We start from the raw sequence: 22,083 nt of genomic DNA, 5'->3' as shown, positions 1-22,083 counted from the left end.
TTTTCTACCAAACATCTTCTAGATGTTTCTAGACTTCTATTATTTAAAAAGTCCATTACCCAATGAAACATATTTCCCCCAATTCCTAACATATGCATTTTGATCAAAAGACCCTCTACCCATAGCATGTCATATGCTTTTTCCACATCTAAAAATACTGCCACAACAGTTTCTTTCTTTATCTGTGCTTTTCTTATTTCATCCTAGAGACATATGATTGAATCAATAGTACTTCTTCCCTTTCTAAAACCACTCTGACAACTAGCCATCACCCCCCTTTCTTCAATAAAGTGCATTAACCATTCACCAACCTTTCCATTAATTTACCTAAGTGAGACGTTAATGCTATTGGTCTATAATTTGCTGGATTACTACTAGACAGGTGATATTTTTGAGATATGTGCTTCCTAGAGGCATTTTTTAGTAAAAGTTGGGAACAGGACTTTTTAACATAATTAAGGTGTGCTGAATCCAACTAGCCCTGTTCCCAAGCTAAATTTTGAGTTTTGTGACCATCAAATTAGCATAAACAAAATGGTTGCCAAAATGGCGATTTTGGGCACTTTCATTGGGCGGATGTCATTATACCATGTAAATTAATTCATATTGTTCACAGACATCTTCCTTGGCCAATAGATCAAGGATACAGGCTGTGAAAAAAAGAAAAGAAATCTAGTATTATGCCCATGTTAATTACCTGAAAAAACTTTTGAAAAATATAATTGTTACAATTTTATAACTGAGCAGGCACACGGTATTTGACGAATGAGACTTCGCCCATGCCCACATCCACGGCTGAAGTGCCCTTGAGCAAGGCACCTAACCCCTCACTGCTCCCCGAGCATCACTGTAGCAAGGCAGCTCACTGCTCCAAGTTAATGTATGCTTCAATGTGTGACCTGTGTGTTCACTAATTCACAGATGGGATACATGCAGAGACCAAATTCTTTGTATACCCAAGTATACTTGGCCATAAAACCTGATTTACATTACATTTACATAATTGAAGCGAATTGGGTTGGTAATGTATGTAGTCTCGGAGTAAGTTACACAGGCCTTTACCCATTTCGGTAACACTTTATGGTAAGGGTACATTAATTATTTATGTATTACTTCATTCATTAATATCTAATTAATCATCAGGAATTTACTGAGTTCATAGTTTGTCATTTGTGACCTCATACATGAACACATTACTAAATTATTAGGTACGGTGGGCACATCATTATGAATTATGATGTATTAACCATGATCATAACTTTATTTTTCTGCCAAAAATGTGGTCATCACTGCTCAAATTCTGATTTGAACATAACTTTGGAGTTCTCTAAACACATGTCATTATTCACTACTTTATTTGAGGGGCCACAGACATGATGAATGCATGAGCAATTATCCTAAAATTCATGTAATCATGATGATCATGCTTAAGAAATCATAAATCATAATGATATACCCATCACACCTAATGCTTTAGTTGATGTGTTGTTCATACATGAGGTCATCATGAATGAGAGTATATGAATTCATGTCAATTCCTGATGATTCATAGGCTATAAAGGAATGAAGTAATGCATAAATCATGAATTAATTCATGCATGAATTCATGATATTTCATGTACCTTTACCATAAAGTGTTACCCATATTTCGTCATACTATTTGTGTTAGTAAAATGATTGCATGTCCTGTGAATTAATAGCTAGATGAATAATTGTATAACTAGTGCAAGTTCAAGTTTAAGTTACTTTATTTGTACCCAGAGGTAGATTTTGTTTGCAGTATAGAATGCTTCAAGAGAATTTGCCAGAACAGGAGCACAGAGGATGCCATCTGCCCTGTCCCTCCTTGACAATAGCAACACCTATGTGAGAATGCTGTTCATTGACTTCAGTTCAGCATTTAACACCATTATCCCCTCCAAACTGATCACCAAACTCAGTGAACTGGATATCAATACCTCCCTCTGAAACTAGATTCTGGACTTCCTAACCAACAGACCGCAGTCTGTTAGATTAGATAACCTCACCCACTCAACCCTCACCCTGAACACTGGCGTGTGCTGAGCCCTCCTCTACTCCCTCTTCACCTACAACTGCATACCTGTATGTAACGGATGCCAGCTAGCTTAGCTGTGCTTGTGGAACGTTGGTAAACCTCACTCCCCAACGCCTCAAGAGTGCTGCTGGCATACGAGCCAGTAGCCTGGGCTATTGGCTCAATTGTTAGCGCGCTCGCCTCCTGATCCGAGGTGCTGCTGTTCGCGGGTTCGAGTCCGGGCGTGTGCAGGGCTGAATCGCGCAGGTTCAACACAACGCAGGTTACATTGGTGCTGTGACCCGGATCGGGAGTGAGGTTTAGGGGGGTGAGTGTAACGGATGCCAGCTAGCTTAGTTGTGCTTGTGGAACGTTGGTAAACCTCACTCCCCGACGCCTCAAGAGTGCTGCTGGCATGCGAGCCAGTAGACTGGGATATTGGCTCAATTGTTAGTGCGCTCGCCTCCCGATCCGAGGTGCTGCTGTTCGCGGGTTCGAGTCCGGGCGTGTGCAAGGCTGAATCGCGCAGGTTCAACACAACGCAGGTTACATGTACATGGCTCTAACACCATTGTCAAGTTTGCAGACAACACTACGGTGATTGCTCTCATCAGCAACAATAATGAGACAGCCTGCAGGGAGGAGGTCCAGCACCTAACATCGCGGAGCACCGACAACAACCTGGCTCTCAACACCAAGAGGACCAAAGACCTCATTGTGGACTTCAGGAAGTCAAAAAGCAAGCACTCAACAGGACTGAGGTGGAGCATGTCACCAGTTCATGTTTCTGGGTGTCCACATCTCTGTGGACCTCTCTTGGACCCTCAACACCTCTACCTTGATCAAGAAGGCTCACCAGCATCTCTTCTTCCTGAAGAGACTAAAGAACACAACCTCTCTCCTCAGATCCTGGTGAACTTCTAAACCTCTACCGCTGCACCATTGAGAGCATCCTCACCAACTGTGTCACAGTATGGTGGCAACTGCTCTGCCTCCGACTGGAAAGGACGGCAGAGGATGGTGAAAACTGCTCAGTGCATCACTGGTTCCTCACACCCCTCCATCAACCCCCCCCGGTGACTCCTTGCCTGTGTCTGTTGAGTTGTCCATTTCGATGGCAACCTTCACAGGGACAAGGAGGCGAACATTTTGCCCCTATCCCACCCATAGTATTCTATTTATATTTATAAATGTACACACTTTATTACACTTAAACATAGCGATATTCTACTGATATTTCTACGGTTGTTCATGATTAGTTCAAAGGAACTCCAATGATTTTAAACTCCAAACATGTGTCCACCCACCACGAAGAAGATGTTTACCAAGTCAGGCCACACTCTTTGCCAAAGAGGACCGTAAACATAGTCAAGAGTATAATAAGGTGATAATAAGGCTAATTAGCATAATAATCGTTTTTTTTTTAGCCTTTACCTTTTATTTATTGCCCACGGGAGATTTCTGAGATACACAGATGTGAACAATATTAATTTATTTACATGGTATAATGATGCCCGTCCGAAGAAAGTGCCCAAAATCGCCATTTTGGCAGCCATTTTGTTTATGCTAATTAGATGGTCAAAAACTCAAAATTCTGCTTGGGAACAGGGCTAGTTGGATTCAGCACATGTTAATTATGATAAAAAGTCCTGTTCCCAAATTTTACTAAGAAATGCCTCTAGATCCTTATACAAGGACTTTTTCTTGAAATAGCACTTGTCTATACCATCTTTCCCTGGTTTTCTTATTGGAATAATAACTGCCTCCTTCCATCCTGCAGGAATCTTTCCTTCCTCCCATACTTTATTAAATACCTTCAAAACCTTCTGAATTCCCTCATCACTTAAGTGTCTTAACATGCTATAACAAATTTAATCTTTACCAGGAGCTGAATTCTTACACTTATCCAATGCATTCCTTAATTCTCTCAATGTGAATGGAACATTACATTTATCCTCTAGCTTTTCTTTCTTTTAAATAACCTCAGCATATAGACTCCTTGTTTCTTCCCTACCCCTTCTTTCTTCTTCTGTTAAATTACTGGAACTATGTACCTTACTCAGTGTGTTCACCATCATTTCTGCTTTTTCTAGGTTTGATCATACCCTCGGTTGATACCATAGACAGTAAAAGATAGGTTGATACTAAGCCTGTTTGAGTTGTGATTCACTCGGATCTTTCACCCGTATCTTTAAATTAACCCATGAGTCGCGAGTCTCTAGTATCATTAACTCGGATCAGTTGAGTCCTACTACAATTCAATCTAAAACGATATACAGCGCCACACACAAACCTCTTGCAACATTAGCTAGCCTCCAAGCCCTAGCCATCGTAGCTGCCAAAAATGTAACAATTTCGTAGGCAACCACAACTCCACAAATCAACTCAAGCGACTGAGTGAGCAGGCAGTCCGAGATAACTGGTTAACTTCCCGCAGAGCCGGAAACATTGCAGACTCACAGACCATGGGACTCAGATTGGAGCGGCTGAGTAGCAATCCGGGTTAGTCGGATCAGCCGTCCGGTTAGGCTACGTTGAGTACGAGTCAGTCGAATCAGCCGGCTACGTTGTCATGAGTGGATCTGCGAGAGCGAGTAGCTCCTCCTCGAGGTGAAAAGCAATTCCACAACAAAAGCCATTTCTTTCACTTCTGAAATAACATTCAATGTTCTGCATGTAGCCTAGACATAATTAGATTTGGTGTATAGATGTAGCATATTAAAATGCAATTAGGTCGTGCAGACAGTCCGAACTGCACGCTCATGGAGCTGCTTGAGTAGCCTATCTATCCGGGTCAGTCGAGTCAGCCGGGCGGGCCGGTTAGGTTGTTATGAGTGCGAGTCAGCCGAATCAGCCGGCTACGTTGTCATGAGTGGATCTTTAGAGTAACTCCTCGTCAAGGTGAAAAACAAATCCACAACAAAAGCCATGATTTCACTTCTGAAATAACATATGTTCTGCACGCATAGCCTACTTTAAAATGCAATTAGGACGCGAAGACAGTCCGAAACATTGCAAGCTCTGTATGGAGAGTAGGTTAGTCGGATCGATCAGCCAAGCGGGCCGGTTACGTTGTTGTTATGAGTGCGAGTCAGCCGAATCAGCCGGCTACGTTGTCATGAGTGGATCTTTAGAGGAGCGAGTAACTCCTCGTGAAGGTTAAAAGAAAATCCACAACAAAAGCCATGCTTTCACTTCTGAAATAACATATATTCTGCACGCATAGCCTACTTTAAAATGCAATTAGGTCGCGAAGACAGTCCGAAACATTGCAAGCTCTTTATGGAGAGTAGGCTAGTCGGATCAGCCAAGCGGGCCGGTTACGTTGTTGTTATGAGTGCGAGTCAGCCGAATCAGCCGGCTACGTTGTCATGAGTGGATCTTTAGAGGAGCGAGTAACTCCTCAAAAGAAAATCCACAACAAAAGCCATGCTTTCACTTCTGAAATAACATATATTCTGCACGTATAGCCTTCTTTAAAATGCAATTAGGTCGCGAAGACAGACCGAAACATTGCAAGCTCTGCATGTTGCTTGAGTAGGCTAGCCTACCTGGGTCATTTGGATCAGTCGGGCGGACCGGTTGAATCAGCCGGCTACATTGTCATGAGTGGATCTGTAGACGAGCAAGTAGCCTAGTTTCTACTCGTGTCAAGGTGATAATAATAATAGGCCTAATGAGATTAGTAGTAGTAGTAGTAGTAGTGTAGTAGTAATAATAATAATAATAATAACAATAATAATAATTTATTCACTGCAGGGCATTACGTTCCTGTTTCTATGTCTACATTGAAAGTCAATTGCAAAGGCTAGGTTAAGACAATAAATAAACAGTCTGGCTCAAACTGCTTCTTTCCCGTGAGTGGGTGGAGGTTTTGATGCTATTATATTAGGCTATTTTATATTATATTATATTATATTATATTATATTATATTAGGCTACCTAACATAGGCTAATATTATTAGCCTATTATATATATATAATAGGCTAATAATATTAGTTGCCTAGTAATACCTATTAGAATAGATTCCTAGTAGCCTACTATTAGTATAGTAGTGGTAATAAACATTGGAGCAGAGTAGCATTAGACCTAGGCAAATTTTCTATTGTTAACAAAACAACAACAAATAATTAATTATTATATAGGCTACCCTCTCTGTCAATAAGATCAAAGTTTCTGAACATGAGCACCAAAAAGATGAACAATGTGTGGATGCACTTTGACCAGGAGAGCAAAACTCTTAGGCTAAATGCAAGTACTGCAAAAACCTGGTTTCAAATCATGGAGGATCCACATCCAACATGAGAAGGCACTTAACGAAATGAAGCACCCCACTGCACTGCTTGAACGTAGGACTGAATTTCTTTGCGATTTAGCAATACTGACTCAAGTGACTCAAGTGACTCGTTCAACCCGGATCAGTTTAGTGAGTGACTCAGAATAACCCGGATCCTTAAAAGGAATCGAGTTTGACAGGCCAGAGCTGGACAGGCCTAGTTGATACACCAGCTACTTCCTGTATTAACGGAAATGACGAACCAAATTAAACAAGTCTTTTACTGTGCATGAAGAAGTCTGACAGCGTTAGCTCGTCTAAACGGCTACGCTCGGCTGGTGAAATTTAACAGCAGCATACAACTTCATATGAAGACAGCACCGATAAACGTACATTGAGTCGACCAGTTAAGGTATCCAAAGATTGAATCCCTGGTTTGTAATGTTTGTTTGTTGGGAAGCTAATGTTAGCTAACAGCCTCTTTAACCTGTGCACCTGTCACCTCTCTCGATGCCTGAACAATAACAATCAATTTAACGTTAACTTTTGTAACTGTACAGTTTAGATTTCAATGCTTGAATGTTAGACTTGAATGTCTAAATATTTACATTTTCACAGTAACGGATGGCAATGGTTTCACGCTCCAGCTGTTTTTATGTGGGGCTGTGGGCAAGGTAACTTATTGTCCAGTATAGATACATAAAACTGGGAGCTATTTGTTAGCTAGCTAAAATCATTGACTGCCAGTTTGTTGTTTGTTTATTATTTGTCGAGACGGTTTCATTGTCTGTCGTCCAGTGTTAGTTGTTGTTTCAGACTTAATGAGAAATTTATTGACGTTACTTGCGCAGCGACCGAGATATTCCCAAACCTGAACATACATGGTTCTGTTGACTACACAAGTGTCCACGTTTGATTGATTTTGTGTGATAATGTTGTCCGTCTCAGGTCGAATTGACAAAACCGTCTGGTCTAGAATGTTTACAGACATGGACTACGAGTTGGAGGAGGACAAACTGTGAGTGATGTTATATTCTGTATGGAGTAATTTGAATGGTTAATGAAGAACTCCTTGACCAATTACGTTTTGGTCTTCTTTCTAAAGTAAAGTTCACCAACAATTTCATTAAACACACACATAAATATCATACATGTATCTTTTCAAATCGAATGGTAAATGTTTAATCTATTATTTTGATTCTATAAAAAAAGGGGTTATGGAAATTGAGGATGCATTGCTTACATCTCTCTTTTTTTCTAATGAAGTGGGATTCCAACAGTTCCAGGAACAGTTACTCTGCAGAAAGATGCACAGAACCTGATTGGGATCAGCATTGGTGGGGGTGCCCAATACTGTCCCTGCCTTTATATTGTACAGGTAATGGATCAAGACTTGCCACTTTTAAGCTGTTAGGCTACCAATCAAGAAATGTTTGACTTATCTCCCTGCATAGGAAGATGTCAATGTTTTGAGTTTTGTACAAAAAACGTAACCTAAATGATTCTGCAATCCAATAGTGAACTATTTCTATCCCTCCTATATTCTCAGGTATTTGATAATACTCCTGCAGCTTTGGATGGAACATTAGCTGCTGGGGATGAGATCACTGGAGTCAATAGTAAAACGGTTAAGGGGAAGACCAAGGTGGAGGTGGCTAAAATGATTCAGGCTGTGCAGGTATTGTACTTGGGGTGGTACAGTGATATTCATTCTCCAAAACATCGTAAGTCCACCAGCTTTTTTACAATTGATTTATTAAACCTTTATTTTTCCTTTTTTTTAGGGTGAAGTCACAATCCACTATAACAAACTTCAAGCAGATCCAAAGCAAGGGAAGTCTCTTGATATAGGTAGGTTCATCTGCTTTACAGCATGCAAACTAGAGCTGAAGACTGCAGCCAAATCTCACCCATTTTCCAAAAACATTTTGTCAAATTGACTGATGATATTATATTGATTATTGTGTATGTGTTATGCATTAGTATTGAAGAAGGTGAAGCACCGACTAGTGGAAAATCTGAGCTCAGGTACAGCAGATGCCCTGGGCTTGAGCAGAGCCATCCTGTGCAACGGTGAGAACCAGCCATTCTTCCTCTAACATTCCTAGTGTACATCAAAGGAACCATTTATTCCCCTCTTAACAATCCATTCAGATCTTTTTTTAATCGGTTGTAAATAACTGAATGAATATTACGTAAAAGTTCCTGCTTTTAACCTTTCTGGTAAAGCAGTGGTGCTATGAATTTCTTTGGTATACTTGCAGATGGATTGGTGAAAAGACTAGAGGAGCTTGAGAAAACTGCAGAGCTCTACAAAGGTAACTTTGTTTTTCTTGCTTTATTAAGACCTGGTAGAAGAATATAACCCCCCTCACTAATCAATAATATGTGGCACGCCTGATATCTAATCGGAGGCGAAAGATTAGAATTTCAGCTGTTCGCTGTCTGATCAGTGCCCTCCTCCTCTTGCACAGGACTGATGGAGCACACCAAGCGGCTACTCAGAGCTTTTTTTGAGCTCTCTCAAACTCACAGAGGTGGGGGTCCAAGTTTTTCTCTTGTTTTACTGGGTGTGGTTAGTAAGACTGGTCAGCATTTGGTCTTTTATTGTGGTTAATATACAGTACATTATAATCCTAATGAAATCTGGGTTGATTACCAATAGGCTGGCTGAACTAGGCCAGTAGTTGCCCTAGTTGGGCTTTAGTCCAATCCATTGATAAAAGAAAATTAAATGCATTCATGAAAATGTAGGTAAACAAAAATCAAATCTGTGTGCATTTCTGTATGCTGTGTTTTGACAATTGAAAATGAATAGCTATATGAATAGTTGCATTATGCCCAATGCAAATTGAGAGTTGATTCACCCCCCTCTAGTGAATCAATTTCCTATTTAACTTTTTAAAGCCTTTGGAAACCCAGCTACTGTGGGCCTTCAGCTAAGGATCTGTGTAGGGCTACAAACATTACATTTAGCGTTGACAAATTAGTCGATGGGGCTAATGGGAGTTGACATGCATGCTGGGGCATGTCAGCATGTAATACTTGAACTTCAGCTATGTAAGCAACCTCATTGTTGTCTGATTGTTTTAATTCCCATCTCCTTGTTCTGGATGTGTCCACCAGCCTTTGGGGACGTCTTCTCTGTGATTGGTGTGCGGGAACCCCAGGCTGCTGCGAGCGAGGCCTTTGTGAAGTTTGCCGAGGCGCACCGTAACATCGAAAAATACGGCATCCAGTTGCTGAAGACCATCAAACCAGTTAGGAGATGTCACACTCTTCATTCACATATTCTTCTACACGCTACTAAAGATTGTTGAAAGTTTAGAAACATCACTGAATTGAATCCTCTCTCTCTTTTGTGCAGATGCTTCACGATCTGAACACCTACCTGCATAAGGCCATCCCTGACACCAAGCTTACCATACGCAAGTACCTGGATGTCAAGTTTGAGTACCTGGTAAAACAAAAACAGCAGTTTCTCACCATATTAGCTATATCAATAAGTAATTTCCAAGGCCATATGTATATTTTGCTCTGATAAAGGCATAATCTGTACATTCAAATAACATTTGACATCATGATTTCTCTTGGTGTTGTCTAGGCTGCGTTTGTGCTGATATACCAAATGTGTTTCCCCCCCTAGTCCTACTGTCTGAAAGTGAAGGAGATGGATGATGAAGAGTACAGCTGTATTGTAAGAGTCTCCTTTTTTGATTCAATTTAAAGTACTCAAATGTTGTATTGGTAATGCTGTTGAGGACCGCCAACACATTTAGGGGCATTTTTTGAACTATGGTGAAGCGTACAAACACAATACCATACAGTTATTCATTGCACTGTAAAGCATTGTACATTGTCTCATTCATATTACAGTCAACTACTTTATTTCCATTATATGTTATGAAGCATAGGTGTTTCATGATATGTGTGTGTCTCTCTCTCTTGTGTGTGCTTTCTTTCTTTCTCTCTTTCTCTTTCTCTCTTTCTCTCTCTCTGTTTATGTGTGTAACCTCCACCAGGCCCTGGGAGAGCCCATGTACAGAGTGAGCACGGGGAACTATGAGTACCGGCTGGTGTTGCGCTGTCGCCAGGAGGCACGGGCCCGCTTTGCCAAGATGAGGAAAGATGTACTGGAGAAGATTGAACTGCTGGACCAGAAACATGGTCTGTACTGTGTGGCACTAAATGTTCAGTCTTTCTGGCTAACTTTCTTCTCATTATCTCTGTGTTTCTTCCTTACTCTTGTCTTCCCCTTACTTAATCTCTCATTTTATCTGGCCCCATCTCCCTCTGCGTTTCCAGTTGTTGCTTCTATCCTTTAGTCCTGTTATTACTCTCTCTGTTGATTTAATTTGTTTCTGTCAGCAAATCCCCTAGATCACACATACTGTAGATTGTAATGACATGGGTCTACTCAATGTATGTAACTATAAAGAATAATCTGCACAGTGCACACCAATCGCTCCCAAGCAAATAGATTCTTTTAATCTGTGACGTTTTGGGGCAAGCCCGCATGCAAGCGCGTCTGAGAAAGAGTTTGCCCCAAAATGTCACTGATTAAAAGAATACATTTGCTTGGGAGCGATTGGTTTGCAGACTTTTCTTTACAGTTCCTTCTTTTTTTTCGGCCCATCACCCAGTTTAGACTTCTTGGATGTGCGTGCTTGCTGGACTTTTGTCTACTCAATGTGTTCTCTCTCTCCCTCCCCCTTCTTTCTTTCTGTCTATATCTATATCTATATCTATCTCATTTTGTTCACTTTACTTTCTTTGTCGTTCTCTAGTCCAGGACATTGTATTCCAGCTGCAGCGCTTCGTCTCAGGCATGTCTCGTTACTATGATGAGTGCTACGCAGTGCTGAAGGAGGCTGATGTCTTTCCCATCGAGGTGGACCTCTCCCGCACCATGATCAACTACGGCAGCCAGTCGCAGGCATACACGGACGAGGAAGAGGAAGAGGAAGAAGAAGCTGGAGACAAGAGCTCCGCCCAGCAGACAGAGAATGGGGCGGAGAAGTTGATAGATGATGAATGAATGAATGAATGAATGAATGAATGACAGTAAATGAATGGTCATACAGTTACACTCAGAGGCATCAAACAACCCTTCCCTCCCTTATAGCTGCTGTTCTTTCATCCTATTGTATTTACCAATCTTGAAGATATCTTACTTTCCACAGATTGTGTGGGCATTATGTGACTAACATCTGCTGATCTACTGTTGTATCAGAGCCCCAAAGCTTTTTATGTTCATTAAGCGTTGTTTGTTGTAAAGGAGTGGTTAACATTAATTTGTTCTGAGTGAATGGGGGAGCTTGATGCCTCTGCTGGAATTGTATTTTGGGTGCCTTTGACATTAGTGTTTCACAATACTTTCAAACCCAGTCCAAACATGTGTGCATGAAAGTAGTTTTTATGAAGGTACAATTAAAAGCAGAAATGTGTATATATTTACAGGTTCCTTTAAAGAAGACAAAAGGCATTCCGATGAAAAGAAAATTGATTTTGCTCATTGAAATAAGCTCTTGAATAAGAATTGATTTTTGTCTTTACAGGAGCATTTGTTTCTTATTTTGCTGCATGAAGCACTTTTAAGTTAGAAACATGTTGGACACCTTACACTGTTACTCCAAGACTGGTGCCACATAATTAAATCAGTTTGCTAAAAAAAAAATGACTAACTGGATCTTGAATGGCACAATGTGTGATTCAATTCCGGTAAAATGTGGACATCAAAATACACTTCTTCCTTCTGTGCTGCAGAAGCACTATGTTGGTTGGCTATGATTCTTTTGTCCAAGTTGGTATTTTTTCCCCCATACAATATTTACAGCTTGATATTTTACAAAAGTCTGTTGCTCATTCCACCTCACTGGCAACATCTGCAGTCATCAAGAAACAACTACACTGCACCAAAATATCTAGTGTCAGTGCCCTGACAACCCATCCCATATTCTCACTGAGGTGTTTGAGCCCAGGAGCCATTTAAAAAAAAAAAAACAAGAAAACGTACATTGTATTTTCCTTATATGTTGTTTACCTTTATCTCAGATCATTTAACTGTCTGGTCATGTCTCATGTAGTGTCTTTGTGCCTGGGAGATACAATAACAATTAAGAAATGTTTTTTCTGCAAACATAATGCCAAATATATGGCAGTTAATTTTCAAAGAGTGTGTTTGTTCTATAAAGGGTCAATTATGTGGAGTAAAAATGTTGCCCTCTTCCACCAAGCACTGCATTGCAAGGTGGCCAATGCCTGTAACTAGATTGCACACTGATAATCAAGGGACCTATTTATCTTATTTATTTTCCAATGTTGTTTTTTTTTATTATTGAAGAAAATTCTAAACTAATCTTTTCTATTGCATCTTTATCACTTTATTGTGCTCTTTATCATTGTTTTGCCCGTAATGTATTGTGGTTTCTTTCCACCTTATGAGTTTTTGTTGTAATCGTTTTAGTTTTGAGTTTCATCAATATAATAGGTTTTTGCGGGTTCTTTTATGTGGGTGGTAAAAATTGTGTGTGAAGATGTGGATGTTTGATTTACATGCAAATATATAGTGTGCGTGTATTAAAAGTGTCTATAAAATCGTTTTGTGTTTAGAAGAAACGTTTCACTGCACTGGTTAATTTTTCAACTTACAGTTAGACTATGGAACATATTTGGTTTTATATTGTATCCATCAGCAAAGCTAAAGAAGACATGAGACTTAACTTTCCCTGTTCAGTCCAGTTATTAAATTAAGGCTACAGGCCTTCTAATTTAAAATGTATGTATAGTGATACATTATTTGAAGGGAAGCAATGATGGACCTTTTTCACAGCAGTCATTTTGACATGAAATAGTAGGGCATGGCCATTGTTCAGATTTCTGCTCATCTAATGTTGAATGTCAGAATTTTTGATATTCAAAAACGTATCTTAATGGTACAGCTTAATTGCGCATCTATCGTAGGCTAGACATTAAATATTTCAAGACCACCAGATGGCGCCATTTCACTGTGCTTCGGACCTAATATGGGTAGTCATCTGTTAGGCCCTAAAAGTGCAGTAAAATGGCGCCACCTGGTGTCCATGATATTTTGACATAGTCTTTCAGCACTTTCTGTTATTCTTGCTGTATATAATATACCTATATATATATATATATGTAGTCTGCATGTCGCTTGATTAATACACCTGTGTAAACCCATGAATATGTTTCTAGAAAAGATTGTCTAGTTATTTTATCAACCGTCTCTGATTCTAGTTTTTTTCAAAGGGGGTGTAGTCACTGATCTATAAAGACCATAGATCAGTGGGTGTAGTGCCGACAGCTTTCTCTGTATGACGTTTTCCGGTTCAACGTATGGGAAAAGTGGGTTACATGACGTCACAAACCAGCTGGTTTGAGTCGTCACCTGTTCGTCTTGTCATTCGACAATATATACAACCCAGCCCCTTTTTCCACTATCCCCGCCCCAGTGGCCTAATGGATAAGGCACTGGCCTCCTAAGCCAGGGATTGTGGGTTCGAGTCCCATCTGGGGTGAAACATTTTTCACTATGATTGAAACAAATAGCACTATGCAAGCACATGTGGTTGTCTTGTTATATCGGAATCTGAAAAAAAAACAAATGTCCTCGTAGAGAATTCCCAGAATTCACATAGATCACTGAAAACCAATTGGAATACGCCCAAATCTGTTCAACCAATAAACACCATTCCCTCTCCACAAGCTAACAACTTTCATTTCCCGAAGTCTCAGTCTTGGTTCTCCTTTTACCACAAACTTCAGCCTACCGGGGTCTGTTCCGTCGAAGACATGGGTGTAGAAAAACAGTTATTAATAACTTATCTAGTGTTAGTGACAATAACTTTCGTCGCAGCAGAAAGTAAGTGGAAAGTAACACGATCGTCACGAGTGGCCAATCCGTTTAAGGTTGTTGCCATTAGCTATATCAATTTAAAGGCCACAATGTCTCTCTAAGTGACCTTTCAAAACCAGCAAACAGGGCGCTACAAATCTGGGAAATCTATGCAGCCAATTTACTCTATGAAGTAGCACCGATCTGATGCATTCTGTTGTCTCCTACAGCTGAGCAAACGTAGCCTACTAGATTGTTTTGTTTTTGAACATTTTAGGACTACGATTGGCCACCGCCTACTGGGATGCTACCCATAAAGATGTACTCTTGAAAGACGGAGTGTTGGAGAAAGAAGGAGATGCTTATGGATTTTTCAACGACTCGCTTTCCAACACCGGCTGGGGAGTTCTGGAGCTACGAGCAGGTTATGGAAAGACCCAAGAAAGGGACGATGTCACCTATTTTCTCGCAGGATACCTGGAAGGTTTCCTCACAGCTGAGTAAGCGTTTCTCTCTTAGAACGCAAAATAGCCTACCGCTAAGTCAATTTCCCCTAAATGTTTGTTTGCTTTAACAGGAAGATGTATGATAACTACAACAATCTGTACCCCCAGCTGATCAAAGACTCAAAGACGCTGATGGTTGTGAAGGATTTCATGAAGTCAGTGATTTGTTTCCCCATTTCATACTAAAATCTTCAAATGAAAGCACAGCATTATCAAGCTGTCTAAAATACATTTATGGTATCTGTGTGCTCCAGTAAGCAAGACAATTGGACCAGGCAACAGGTTAAACTGAACAAGGCTGATCCGTTCTGGCAGCATGCGGGCTTCCTAGTGGCTCAGACAGATGGCCTTCAAGCAGGGGTTGCCCATTGGGCCAAAAGCCAAGGGAAAACTGTAAGTGGTAATCGATAGTGGATATTGTTCTCATTACTATTTTCTATTTAGTTATTTGTTGTGTGCTTGTTATTTGACCACTTAGTTGGACAATGAATTAGCAATATGAAGAGTACTAACATTACATTTCAGTTGCATGTCATTGAGACGAATGAGAATGCGTCTGAGGGTCTCTCACAAATAGCTCTTGATCTGTCTTCTGCCTTCCTCCACAGCCGCTGTCACTGTTTGCAGTGCAGTTCCTGAATGCAGTAGGAGACCTGTTGGACCTGATCCCTGCCCTGGTGCATGGACCAAAACTGTCTCTTGGAGATTACAGACAGCCACCCATGGGTCACTGCTCTGCTCTGATTAAGGTCAGCATCATAGTCTCTCCTTCTAATTCATAACAGCATGTTCAGAGTGATTGTGTCAATGGTGATATGGTCTGTTTTTGTTTTTTTGTGCACACACCTTTAGTCTTTAATGAGGCTCATGAGACTCACTATATTTCAGTTTGTTTCTGAGTTTTTGTTTCGTAAGCTTGAGAATAACTGTATGTGTGTTTCTGATCCCACTGTCTGTCCTTGCCCTGTCTTCTTCAGATGCTGCCAGGCTTTGAGAACCTCCTGTTTGCCCACTCCAGCTGGTACACGTATGCTGCCACACTGCGTATCTACAAACACTGGGACTTCAACGTGCAAGAGGCATCGACAGCCACCGGCAAGATGTCCTTCAGCAGCTACCCTGGTGTGTAAATCATCTTAGGACTGGCAGGCAAAAACATGGCCCATAACACAACCGCAACAACAATCAGTATCAGCTGCCTGTCTGTTAAATGATGCATGGTAATGGAGCAGACTGGTTGAGTGGGCCTGGAGTAGAATGGAGGGTGCAGGACAAATGAGGACTCATGGAGGATGGATTGTCGGTTTTGAGTATTTCGCCGCCAAGTATTAAACTGAACGATTGGTCTGTCTGGTTTAATGATTCATGAGTAGACAGACACAAGTCTGAATGTTTCAGGAATAGTTTTGTATAATGTTGTCCATCCATTCTCTTACACACATACACATACACGCACACACACACACACACACACACACACACACACACACACACACACACACACACACACACACACACACCACAGGTTTCCTGGTGTCTCTGGATGACTTTTACCTCCTGGGCAGTGGCCTGATCATGACTCAGACCACCAACAATGTGTTCAACGCCACCCTGTTCTCGCTGATTAAACCCAACACCCTGTTTGCCTGGCAGAGGGTGCGGCTGGCCCACGCCCTGGCCCACACTGGCGAGGAATGGGCAACGCTCTTCTCCAAACACAACTCCGGTGAGAACCATCGACGCTTTTAGCCCCTTGCTTTGTCAAGCCTGTTGTGTGAACAGCAAGCAGCTGTTGAATTCTCATAGGATGTTTGCACTGACACCCCCCCCCCCCCCCTTGTTTTGTCCCTCTCTTCCTTGTTGCTCCCTGCCCTCTCCTTGCCCTTTTCTCCTCTCCTCCAGGCACCTACAATAACCAGTACATGATAGTGGACACGAGTAAAGTGACCCTTGGGGAGCAGATTGAGGACTGGGCCCTGACGGTGGTCGAACAGATCCCCGGCCTGGTGGAGTACTCAGACCAGACCCAGGCCTTGCGCCGAGGTCAGTGGCTAAACCATCAACAAATCACATGCCACCACATTACACTTCCTCAAAATGGTTGTTGATGAAATACTGTTTTCATTGCCTATTTGCTTCAGACCACAGAACTGTTCTGTCTGTTTGCCATGCTCACACATTGAGATTAGAAGTTATGTTTGATCGGTTTGAACTGGACGTTCAAGTAGTGCAGTGGAGGTTTAAGTGGAGACGCGACACATGGAGAGGAGAATTTTTTAATGTGTCTATGGTCATGAGTCTCATGACTGGTGTAAAGGTGTGGTGTACCATATTGATTGTCTCCAATTGGCATTGGTTTGTGCAGGTTATTGGCCCTCCTATAATGTGCCCTTCCATGCTGAGGTCTATGCACGCAGTGGCTACAGGGAGATGTGGGAGAAGCACGGGGCGGACTTCTCTTATGACCTCTGCCCCAGAGCCAAGATCTTCCGCCGGGACCAGGCCGGCGTGACTGACCTGGACTCTCTGAAGCACATCATGAGATACAATGGTGCCTGGCTCCCCTAGTATATTTATCATAGCTCATTTATGTAAACTGTTTGCCAGTTGGCTTTGTACGTTTCCCTTTATGCAGCGGCTTCCCTATTTTTATCTCAAGCTGTTCTCTTGTAATGTGAAGCCATTGCTCTCCGTTCTCTTTTCCATAGCATGGGGTTTTGTCATCACTCTTGTGTGCTGCGTAGCTTTTATACTCTGTACTCTTTTATACTGTTTTTGGAGCTTGAGATTTCCACTCAGCCACAGCAACTAATCATGTTGCATATACAGAAAGCCATATTAAGGTCTTTCATATGGATTTTCCCCCAGATTATAAAAATGACCCTTACTCTAAGGGCAATCCATGCAAGACCATCTGCTGCCGCAATGACTTGCAAGAGTCGAAACCCTCACCAGGAGGATGCTATGATACCAAGGCAAGACTTCCTTAATTCTAGCCATCTACTGCTCTCCCTTCCCTTGTATTGCTCTCCCTTCCCCTTTGCATTGACAAACAATATGCTGTTCTCCTCTCTCTCTCTCTCTCTCTCTCTCTCTTTCTCTCTCTCTCCCCCCCCCCTTCCTGTTTACTCTTTTCAGGTGACTGACTTTGGCCGGGCTAAGAAGTTCATTGCGGAGGCGGTGAACGGGCCCACCACACAGGGCGGGCTCCCTCCCTTCTCATGGGACCGCTTCAACAGCACCATGCACCAGGGCCTGCCCCCCGTCTACAACTTCACCTTCGTCACCATGCAGCCTGTGCTCTTCACGCCCTGACCAGGCCGCGGACAGGCAGGCAGGTCCACGTGCCAGGGTGGGGTTGGATGGGTGCTGGGGCCGCCAGGGGAGCTCAGGGAGGAGAAGAAACGAATCGTGAATCAAAAAGCCATTGGAGGAAGCATATTGAATTTTCTTTTCATCTTTTAAAGGCCAACCAATTTGTGTGTGTGTGTGTGTGTGTGTGTGTGTGTGTGTGTGTGTGTGTGTGTGTGTGTGTGTGTGTGTGTGTGTGTGTGTGTGTGTGTGTGTGTGTGTGTGTGTGTGTGTGTGTGTGTGTGTGTGTGTGTGTGTGTGTGTGTGTGTGTGTGTGTGTGTGTGTGTGTGTGTGCGTGTGTGCGTGTGCGTGTGCGTGCGTGTGTGCGCTGGCAAACCTGTGTTTGTGTTTGGGTATATGTGTTTTGTCCAGGACTAGTTGATTGTCAGTTGGGAATGCTGCAGTTTGACAGCAGGAAGAACCACTGTGCATGACCTCTGTGTCTTTGACTAGAGATTATAGATGATTATTGACGATAGATTATATTTTATAATGTTTTAATTAGTCCAATGTCTTGGTTTCTAAGTGGGTGCTTCTATGATACAACCACTTGACACTTTGCACCTTTTTTATTTTATGATGGTTAAATAAATATGAAGAAGAATGTTGTTTCTTCTACCCTGACTTTTTTTTATACAATATGCAGCCTACATAACCACAATGAACCTAATGTAAGTCATTCAGGAAGCTATCTTCTGATTTGTGACAAAGCTTTTTGGACAGCTCACTCTAAAATCATCTTCAGAGTGAAACCTGACAACATTTGCAAAGTTTTTATCAAGAGTGCTTTTAAACATCCATTAATATATTATCACCTATCCTTTTGTTTTCCCATCATATTTACCTTCAGTAAATTGACAGTGTGTTAAACTCTAGTAAGCTGAAAGCCTTTAGTTCCAGACACCATTTGCACCTCAAATACAAAGGTATTGCATGTCCAGGCTTGATGTATTGAGACAACACACTGTATGTTTTATGTGGTTGGAAACACAGTCCACTTCACCAGTGTGAGTGGTGAATGAGTCAGCATTCACATGTGCGTCTTAGCTGCGGAGTTACATCTCTGGGATGCTTGAGGAATAGCCTGCAGCAAAACAACAAACTGTTGAACCCAAGCAACAACTTCACAGCACAATAATAAAATGAACTGTGAAGCCAATCAAACTTTCATCCACACAAAATCCGATGACCCACTTTCTCTAGGATGTTACCTCTGGAGTCAAGACATTAAAGACTGAGATGGTGTGTCGTACTTCTTACTGTACACCAGTGGTTCTCAAAGTGTGGGGAGGGCCCCACCAGTGGGGAAGATACATGACCGGTGGGGCGCAATCAACCAAAGGGAATTGTTTTTTTTTGCCCATCTTTAATTATGCATTTTCTTTTTTGACAAAGAAGATCATAGATTCAAAACAAAATAGCCCCACACAGACATAGGGATCATAAACAGGCCGACGTATGAATTAAAAATAACATTTGATTCAGTGGACAGAGACAGGAAATGTAACGTGAAGCCGAGATGCGAAAAAAATATTTTAACGTTACCATTTTGCCGGGTTGATGGAGTCAATTGCGGCTAAAAATATGAGAAAGTTTGAGAACCACTGCTGTACACTCAGACTTCTAATTAAGCTGAAGTGATATGTGGATATAATTAATAGCTATAACGAGCAACGAGCAGTTGCAGTATTCAGGGTTTGAGCCCTAGGCTTTGATGGTCTCGTTTATCAGTGTATTGCCACTAAGCCACTGAATCTTGGTTTGTGTCCACATAATCCCTGGCTAATTCGACCGCTGCTCAGATGTATCGGCCTCTTGTCGTCAGCGCCCCCTCTGCCCGGGGCCTAGATTCTACCCGCTCCCCTCTGTCTTTCCTCCAGGGACCCTGTGGATGATTCACTCTTTCCTCTGGTAGAGAAGAACCAGAAGTGAAACAGGCCTGCCTGCACCCCTCACACCTCTACCCCTCCTCTCTTTCTGTCTCTCTTTTTCTGTCACTTGTTCACTCTTTCTCAATTTCAGAGTGCACAGGTTAGCCCAGGAGGCACAGAGTATAGAGCTAACAAAAGAGTGTCTCTAGGTAAAGTCGCTGGCTGTGAAGGGACAGCCATGGCGGCTCAGAAGTCATGTTCCCCTGGCACCAAATGGGACTCCCTTCTCGATAGATGTATGACGCTGGATATGTCCACCGCCGGTGAGTTCTGCCAATATGCTATGTTCTGACCTATAGTTTTCATATAATGAATATCACTGCTGTCATGCGGTCATAGGATCTTAGTACTGTCATGTTTGCAGTGAACAATGATAGAAATGGGATAGAGACATAGTGTGCTGTAGATCTTGAGCATAACAGATCATGATTTACTGGTTAGTGAGGTTCGTTCTGCATACTGTATAATGGCAGTGACATTATCTGGAATGTGGAGTACATTATGTAATCTTTAATGAATGGTAATGTGTGTCTTGCTGAGCATAGGTAGCTCACCTGTTCTGCGGCAGAGCACCGTGGCACCCCCCGAGTACATACCTGTGATCAGTGTGTCCGTGTGGATATGTGCGGCTGTGGTCATGAGTGGATCCATCTTGGTGGTGTTGCTGTTTTTCATCTTTTATCGACGGCATGTTGGCCATTCTCACAACACAGGTGAGAGCTAAAGCATGTATGTGGTTACATAGAAGAACTGGGCACTCAGTGACCTTTGTGAAGTTCATTGGTGGGCCTGTCATTATGATGCTAGTCATTTAAATCACCCTTCTTTTTCTGTCTGTCGTTATTTCTTTTTCTCACTTTCTTTAGCTCTCTCACTTTCTGTCCATGTCTCCTCCTCTCTCTGTGTCTACCTCTCACACTCTGTCACTCACTCTCTCAGTATGACATAGAGGGTCCTAACCCCCCCCCCACACACACACACACACACACACACACCACCACCTCCTCTCTTATCTATCTTAGTCTTTGTGGCCCCTCCCGCTCACACATTTCTAAAGTTTCTGTTCTCTCTGAGGGTAGTCCTAAGGGATGCCGTCAACCACATGATCTCTTTTTGCAGAGCTTGCACACATCCGTTAGATGTTTGTGTACTTGTGTCTTTATGGACTGACAGTCAAACCCTACAGGCTAACTATGACTATTTGTAGCCAAGGCTATTCTGCATGATTCCTTGTTTGATAGTATTGTGTGTATGTGTCAGTGTTATTGTGCACTTGTGCATTTGTCATTGGTAATCTTGCCTATTTTGCATACTTGGACATACGCACATACGGAGTTTGCATGCATCAGCGCTTTTCTCTATTTCTGAGAGCATGTGTTATTGTGGGTGTGTGAAATTCTGGAGGGTCCTTCAACACAGAGAGATGTCATGGTGGTAAGTGACTGCCCTAACATGCCCTTGTCTGTTGTGCTCTAGAATTCACACACCCTGCATTCTGATCCTACACCAAGCTCCTTCCCTAAGCATTGCTCCAGGTTAGGAGTGCACAGTGGACCACTGTTCACTAAGTGGGCAAATGGATTGGGAAAATGCAGACAAAGAGGGCTAACAACAAACTTTTAAAACAGCGCAGTTACAACTTGCTGACTGCAATATGTAACTCATGCATTCTATTAAATTAGGGATGTTGAAGACTGCAAATATATCACATAGTTGCCAAGTAACTGTGCATTGTGCTTTGTGTAAGATTTAGTCTTAAGGGCAGCATCCTAAAAATTATCCACTTTTGTGTTTGCTTGTGTTGTAGTTGATAAGGAGGCCCAGCCTTCTGACCCCGTTGCCACCATACCAGCCCCAGAGGGACCTCCAGCTGTGGTGGTGGTGAACGGGGACCCCTACCAGTCTTCCTCTTCCTGCTCCCATCTGAACGGAGGCCTGGGGGGGCACTGCCAGCAGGAGGGAGGCGGGTGGAGCAGCGCGCACATGTGCAACGGCCGGACGGAAGGAGGTATCCCACTTCCTGCCACTGAGCTTGGGGGTGCCGCTCTGGTGACAACCAAAACTGTGCAGTACTCTTACTGAAGGTGGGGTGGTATGACAGGAGTATGGCAACTAATAAGGAGGGTT

At 42.3% G+C, this 22,083-nt stretch overlaps 2 protein-coding genes and 1 non-coding gene across 3 annotated transcripts; all 3 read left to right on the top strand.

Moving 5' to 3' along the window:
* The first annotated feature begins 6,574 nt into the window (after positions 1-6,574).
* pick1 (protein interacting with prkca 1) lies at positions 6,575-12,930 on the top strand. Its single transcript, XM_076265637.1, has 13 exons — positions 6,575-6,724; positions 7,261-7,330; positions 7,579-7,690; positions 7,862-7,990; positions 8,097-8,163; positions 8,296-8,385; positions 8,577-8,630; positions 8,787-8,849; positions 9,439-9,572; positions 9,680-9,772; positions 9,959-10,009; positions 10,335-10,479; positions 11,100-12,930. The coding sequence occupies exons 2-13, from the start codon at positions 7,290-7,292 to the stop codon at positions 11,348-11,350; spliced, it is 1,230 nt and encodes a 409-aa protein (XP_076121752.1). The 5' UTR covers positions 6,575-6,724; positions 7,261-7,289; the 3' UTR covers positions 11,351-12,930.
* An 847-nt stretch (positions 12,931-13,777) lies between these two features.
* Positions 13,778-13,850, top strand: trnar-ccu (transfer RNA arginine (anticodon CCU)). Its single transcript has one exon. It is a non-coding gene; the product is annotated as a tRNA-Arg (tRNA).
* Positions 13,851-14,044: 194 nt separating this feature from the next.
* On the top strand, positions 14,045-18,223 carry plbd1a (phospholipase B domain containing 1a). The gene is made up of 11 exons (XM_076265632.1): positions 14,045-14,194; positions 14,445-14,667; positions 14,745-14,828; positions 14,928-15,066; positions 15,282-15,422; positions 15,651-15,795; positions 16,199-16,399; positions 16,576-16,716; positions 17,039-17,224; positions 17,542-17,648; positions 17,812-18,223. Exons 1-11 carry the CDS (start codon positions 14,125-14,127, stop codon positions 17,986-17,988), a joined length of 1,614 nt encoding a protein of 537 aa, XP_076121747.1. The 5' UTR covers positions 14,045-14,124; the 3' UTR covers positions 17,989-18,223.
* The last annotated feature ends 3,860 nt before the right edge of the window (positions 18,224-22,083 follow it).

This window comes from Alosa pseudoharengus, unplaced genomic scaffold (assembly GCF_046254945.1).
Source record: "Alosa pseudoharengus isolate Yale_2024_CS ecotype anadromous, Long Island Sound unplaced genomic scaffold, YU_APseudo_1.1 YU_APseudo_1.1_scf_4, whole genome shotgun sequence".
Classification (NCBI taxonomy): Eukaryota; Metazoa; Chordata; class Actinopteri; order Clupeiformes; family Clupeidae; genus Alosa; species Alosa pseudoharengus.
This window is presented reverse-complemented; position numbering and strand designations above follow the sequence as displayed.